Genomic DNA, 5,105 nt, shown 5'->3' with positions numbered 1-5,105 from the left:
GGTAACAGCAACGGCAACCCGATGCAGGCATGCCAGCTGTTAAAGTCCGTCTACAGCCTCAAGCAAGCCCCATGCTGCTGGTACGAGAAACTGGCGGTGGAGTTGGGCAAGCTAGGCTATGAGCCGTCTATGTCCGACCCTGCACTATTCGTCAAGTGCGGGTCTGATGGCTCAATTTATGTGCTCGTGCATGTTGACGACATGCTGGTGGCGGCACACAACCTGCAATTGGTCGTGGCCGCCAAGGCGGCCATAGCTGGTTGCTTCACAGTACGAGACCTTGGAGAGGCGCGCTACTAAATCGGCATGGAGATCATCCAGGACCGTCACAACCGCAGCATCATGCTTACACAGCACAGTGCTGGGCATCACTTAGATCGCCAGAGGAGGAGTGCTGAGGGCTTTGACTCAGTTCATTCCTTTTTTCCAAACGCCAAAATGGCCTGTTTATTACTTTTAAGGAATATACTACTTAAAAAAAAGACACTGAGCTGAGTACCAGCCATAGTGGGCTGTCCTTGCTGCTGTAATTTAATACGAAAAACAATAGTCTTCAAACCTGTAACCAGCCCCGGTTACTGCCCAGTAACGATCAACCTGGTAACCCAATCGTAACCACCCCCATTAACGACCCCCGGTAACCATCCACCTGGTAACCAGTCTCCGCATACCCCGTTAATGGCCACAATTGCCCGGTAACCGGGCAAGTCTATGTGGTAGGGAAGCAAACGGTCGCACCTTTGGTAGCGCAACGTATACAGCACCTTGTTCAGTGTAAAGTCAAATACAAAGTTGCGCAAAGTATAACATACATAAACTTAATTAAACATAAGAACAGATAAGACGTTTAGAGCCTTGTCGGTGACATGGACGCCACTGTTGGCTTGGAACAGCTATTTGCAGTGCATAGGGCTGTGCCTGCATTGGCCGTGTTGCAACAGCTCAGGATGGATTTCAGCCAGCAACAGGCGCAAGAGCTGCTGCACAACCACCTGGAATGTCTTCAGTTGGGCACGTGTAGTTTTGGTCGGCGGGGTCAAGCATTGTACGCATTGTGCACAGAAACCGAGGTGCAGCATCTCTGTAACATCGCCAACATATCCGGTACATGGTGGCAGGCTTGCCGAGCACGAAATGAAGGGGGGGTCGCATCTCACCATTCAACTAAGCATGCATGTGCTCGGTTGAATGCTCGGTAGCATGCGAGTTTACCTATCAGGATGTTTGTTTGCATATCCCTCCAAGCGAGAGGGCTTGGACCTATGCTGATGTTCGTTACAAGAAGTGAACTGAGGACTGATGCTACGCGTCATGTACACACGTTGCTTAGCTTGCAATGTGATGCGCCCACGATGAAAGGTATGCACGTAAATTCGCCCGTGCACCGAACGCCTTGTAAAGCTTCACCTACACTCACAATATACTGCTGCACTATTCTCTCCAGTCCTGCCACATTATGTTTCACCGATGTACTTCGGCACCTTCCACATCTATAACGTGGTCAGCTGCTTCACCAGGGCCCCCATATTTTAATTAATATATTCCTTAAAAGGAATAAAGAGGCCATTTTGGCCTTTGGAAAAACGGAATGAATTGAGGCTGATCCGTACATTTTCATTCCTCCAGCCAAAAACGTCCATTGCTGCCAGATTGCTCCGTAGTGTGCAGAACTTGATATTATCGATCATAGAATAGATATGAGGGGCCGTAAGAAGGTCAAGCCCGTGAGCCAACGCGGCAAAGCAGAATGTATGACTGGTCCTTACATAGCCAAACATGCAAACTTATCGGGCACATTCCCGTTCCGTGATGCACTGAGGAAGTGGCTGGACAGCAGCAGCAGGGGCCGGTACACGATGAACCGGTAGAGTCCAAGTGTGCTGTGGTTTGCAGTGGCGGGTGACGGCCTTTGATTTGCTATGCGGTTGCTTGCTTTGGGCCTTTGCTTGGTCGGATTTACTTATTGCTCACAAACAGTGCCAGAACTATCTATGCATGTGCATGAACATGAGTGCGCACATGAACGAAAACGCGCCAACTCAGTGCGTGCCTCTTGGTCTATGAAGGGAGTTGTAACTTATCGGGAGGGGTCTGGGGGTTGTAGCCCCCCCCAGCGCCCCACACTTACGGAATAAATTACGGCGACCCTAGCAACTTCGTTACTTAGGTCGGAATAAATTGAGACCCGCCCTAAATGAAAAAAAATCACTGCGTGTCATGCTGTGACAATTACCAGGGAATAGCAGTTGGGGGTCCCCTGTGCAAACTTTACGCCAATATCATAGGGAGGCGACTCACCAATTACTGTGAGGGCAATAGGCTACGTGCCGCTAGCCAGGCTGGATGTAGGCATGGTTTTGGCACCAAGCATCACTTGTTTACATTAAGGCATCTTATCTCGAAGCACACTGTGGCTGGAGCCAGGCCGCTTATTATCATGCAAATTGACTTTAATAAGGTGTTCGACTCCGTTGACCATGAGACACTTTGGGATTTCCTAATGTCGTATGGGCTATACGGGCGCATCCTCGACTCTTTAAAGGCTAGCTATGCTGACGTGAAGTTTCGGGTCAAGTTAGGAAGTAGGTTGGGACCTGAATTCACGGTGGGGCGTGGTGTTAAGCAAGGGTGCCCCCTTCATGTAACCCTTTTTGGACTCTAAGTATTCGCTCATTATTGATGCTCACGATGCTAATTGCCGTGTACGCCTCCCTAGCCGATGGAGCACCCTTCGTGAGCAGAGTGTTAGCCTGGCGGGCGGTGAACTCACTAACCTACTTTTCATTGACGACGTGTCACTGGTAGCAACAGGGCACGATAGAGCAGAATGCCTTCTGGCGCTACTCGAAGCCTACTGCAAAGCGACGGGTATGGCTGTGAATGCCGCCAAGTGCGAGGTCCTCATTGTTGGGGGTGCTACGCGTGAGTGGAAGCGGCTTATGGAAGCTGAGTACCGGTTAGGTGGGGTGGGGTTGCGGGTGCTGACCGGCAATGAGACGGCACGGTATCTCGGGTTGCACTATGGCCCAGGAGTGCAGTTCTCCAAGTAAGTACCAAGCAACTACTCACAGCAGGGAGGCGGGCCACGTTTGGGCTCAGCACCCTGTGTCGAGATAAGAAAATTACCACCCCCAAGCTATGTATGTCTCTCTACAATACACTAGTTGTACCGGTGTTTTCTTATGGAGCGCAAGTTAGGGGACCTGACTTCATTAATGTGAGTTTTGAAGGTGCTATGACTAATCCCATGGTCCAGGAACAGCGTGCATACATGCAATCTGTAGTTGGGGTGAGGAGCCCGACTATGGTTTCCCTAGACCGCGAGCTGTCACAGAGGCCACTCCAGTTCCATTGGACCAATCTTGTACTTAGGTTTTGGAACTCTGTGGTTAAGAGGCCGGGAACGCTGTGTCACCGGGCATTTGTCGCTGACCTGGAGTTGGCACTTGGGGGCGTCACTGAGTGTTGGGCAAGCAAGGTACTAGCCTTTCTTTCTAGCTTAGGAGCAGAACCCCCCACTAATACGCGCGGTAATGATCTTATAGCGTACTACGCCACCCTTGAATTGCCAGTTGAGAGCATTCTTAAGGTATTTGCCAAGTGGCTTGATGCACGGTGGGAGTGCCCGAATACCTTGGGTGACCCCCATGTTTTCCCCATAGGGATTACCGGAGCCAAAGCTTGTCGCTATATGAACCTGCCCCGCCTAGGGGTGCGCATCTCGATTGGTTGGAGCACACTAAAGGGACCATGCCCCAGCAACTTCATCATGTGCTCATGCATTTTCGGTTAGGCTGTTGGGAGTTAGTTAATAGGCCTAATGGGCGTGAGTGCACCGCGTGTACCTGCAGGCTTTGTGACTGTGGAGCGGTTGAAGATGAGTTGCATGTTTTCGAGGAATGTCCCGCTTAAAGGAGCATATGGGCTAAGTATGATGGTGATCTAGTATTTAAGGGGCGCAATATGCGCATCATTATGACTGAGGCGCCACCCCTGGCATTAGCCAGGTACCTCTCGGAAATTTGGGAGGCCAGGCATGTCACGCTGAGGGGCTTCACCCTGAAGTGGACGAGGGAGAATGAAGATGACCTCCTGCATACCCGCATCAATACCAATACAACATCCATGGGCCCCCCGGCTTTTACAGACACACCCGCACTTGTGTGCGGAACTTGTGACTTGTAAGGTATCGCACCTTTTACAACGAACGGTGTTACAGTAGGGTTGAGAGTTGCCCTACGCATTTCATGATTTCACCAATGCTTTCATCCGCCTGCAGCGCCTATCCGTGCTGACTCTTTCTCCCGAAACCGTCACCTGACATCATGGGTACTGATCCCATCAATCCAACTCACCACCCGGAGGCGCACATCGCCGCCCTTGCATTTAAATGTGGCACATGCATTGCCACTACACCAGTGGCCGGACTCAGACCGGACTGAAGAACCGGGGGACGATTCAAGGTGCACTCCCTATCTAGACCATTTCGTTTTGCTTCATTCCGGATAGTTATGAACTTTCAGACTCGTGGTCACGTATTCGCTTCCTTTGAGAACGGAAAATATACTATTGTAGTTGCAGCCCATGGGCAGTCGCTCATTCGCTGTTTACTATGCGCGATGTGTTTGTGCATTCGTGTAAGGAAGCCATACCTGCAAGAAGGTGACCATGTCTTTGAGCCGCTGGGCCGTTGTCTCGGCTGGGACGAGTACCGGGAAGCCATCAGGGTAGCCCTGCACCATGCGGCATGAGGCAGAAGTGTTAAGGGCCGTGGGGCTGTATCCAAACACCAAAAACGTGCCAGCATTGCGTACATGTATCCACTACGGGAAGCTGAATAATGGGGGGCGTCGATGAACGGTCTCAGGCTTTGGAAGGGGGGATTGCCGTGGGGGTTGGTTGCTGTGGGCAGGGTTGGGTTGCGGTGGTGGTGGTGCTCCCGTGATGATTAGGCTGCAACATTATATTTAATACTAGGATTTTCAAGACTGTGCGGGAGCAAGCTGCACACTGTGCAAGCTCCGCAACTACAAAGTAGTACAAATTAGACGGAAATTAAAGCAGCCTGATGTCCACTTAGTGTAGCACGGGATCCCAGTTGCATG

General features: G+C 51.1%; 1 protein-coding gene across 1 annotated transcript; it reads left to right on the top strand.

Annotated features, from left to right (window-relative positions):
* Positions 1 to 1,697: 1,697 nt before the first annotated feature.
* Positions 1,698 to 3,997, top strand: VOLCADRAFT_105516 (uncharacterized protein; the record flags this gene model as incomplete). Its single annotated transcript, XM_002952426.1, has 5 exons — positions 1,698 to 1,864; positions 2,717 to 3,046; positions 3,373 to 3,615; positions 3,663 to 3,712; positions 3,852 to 3,997. The coding sequence occupies 5 exons, from the start codon at positions 1,698 to 1,700 to the stop codon at positions 3,944 to 3,946; spliced, it is 885 nt and encodes a 294-aa protein (XP_002952472.1). The 3' UTR covers positions 3,947 to 3,997.
* Positions 3,998 to 5,105: the final 1,108 nt, after the last annotated feature.

The sequence above is a fragment of the Volvox carteri genome (assembly GCF_000143455.1).
Source record: "Volvox carteri f. nagariensis unplaced genomic scaffold VOLCAscaffold_29, whole genome shotgun sequence".
Lineage (NCBI taxonomy): Eukaryota > Viridiplantae > Chlorophyta > Chlorophyceae > Chlamydomonadales > Volvocaceae > Volvox > Volvox carteri.
The sequence above is the reverse complement of the archived record's forward strand: the minus strand, read 5'-3'. Positions and strand labels throughout refer to the sequence as shown.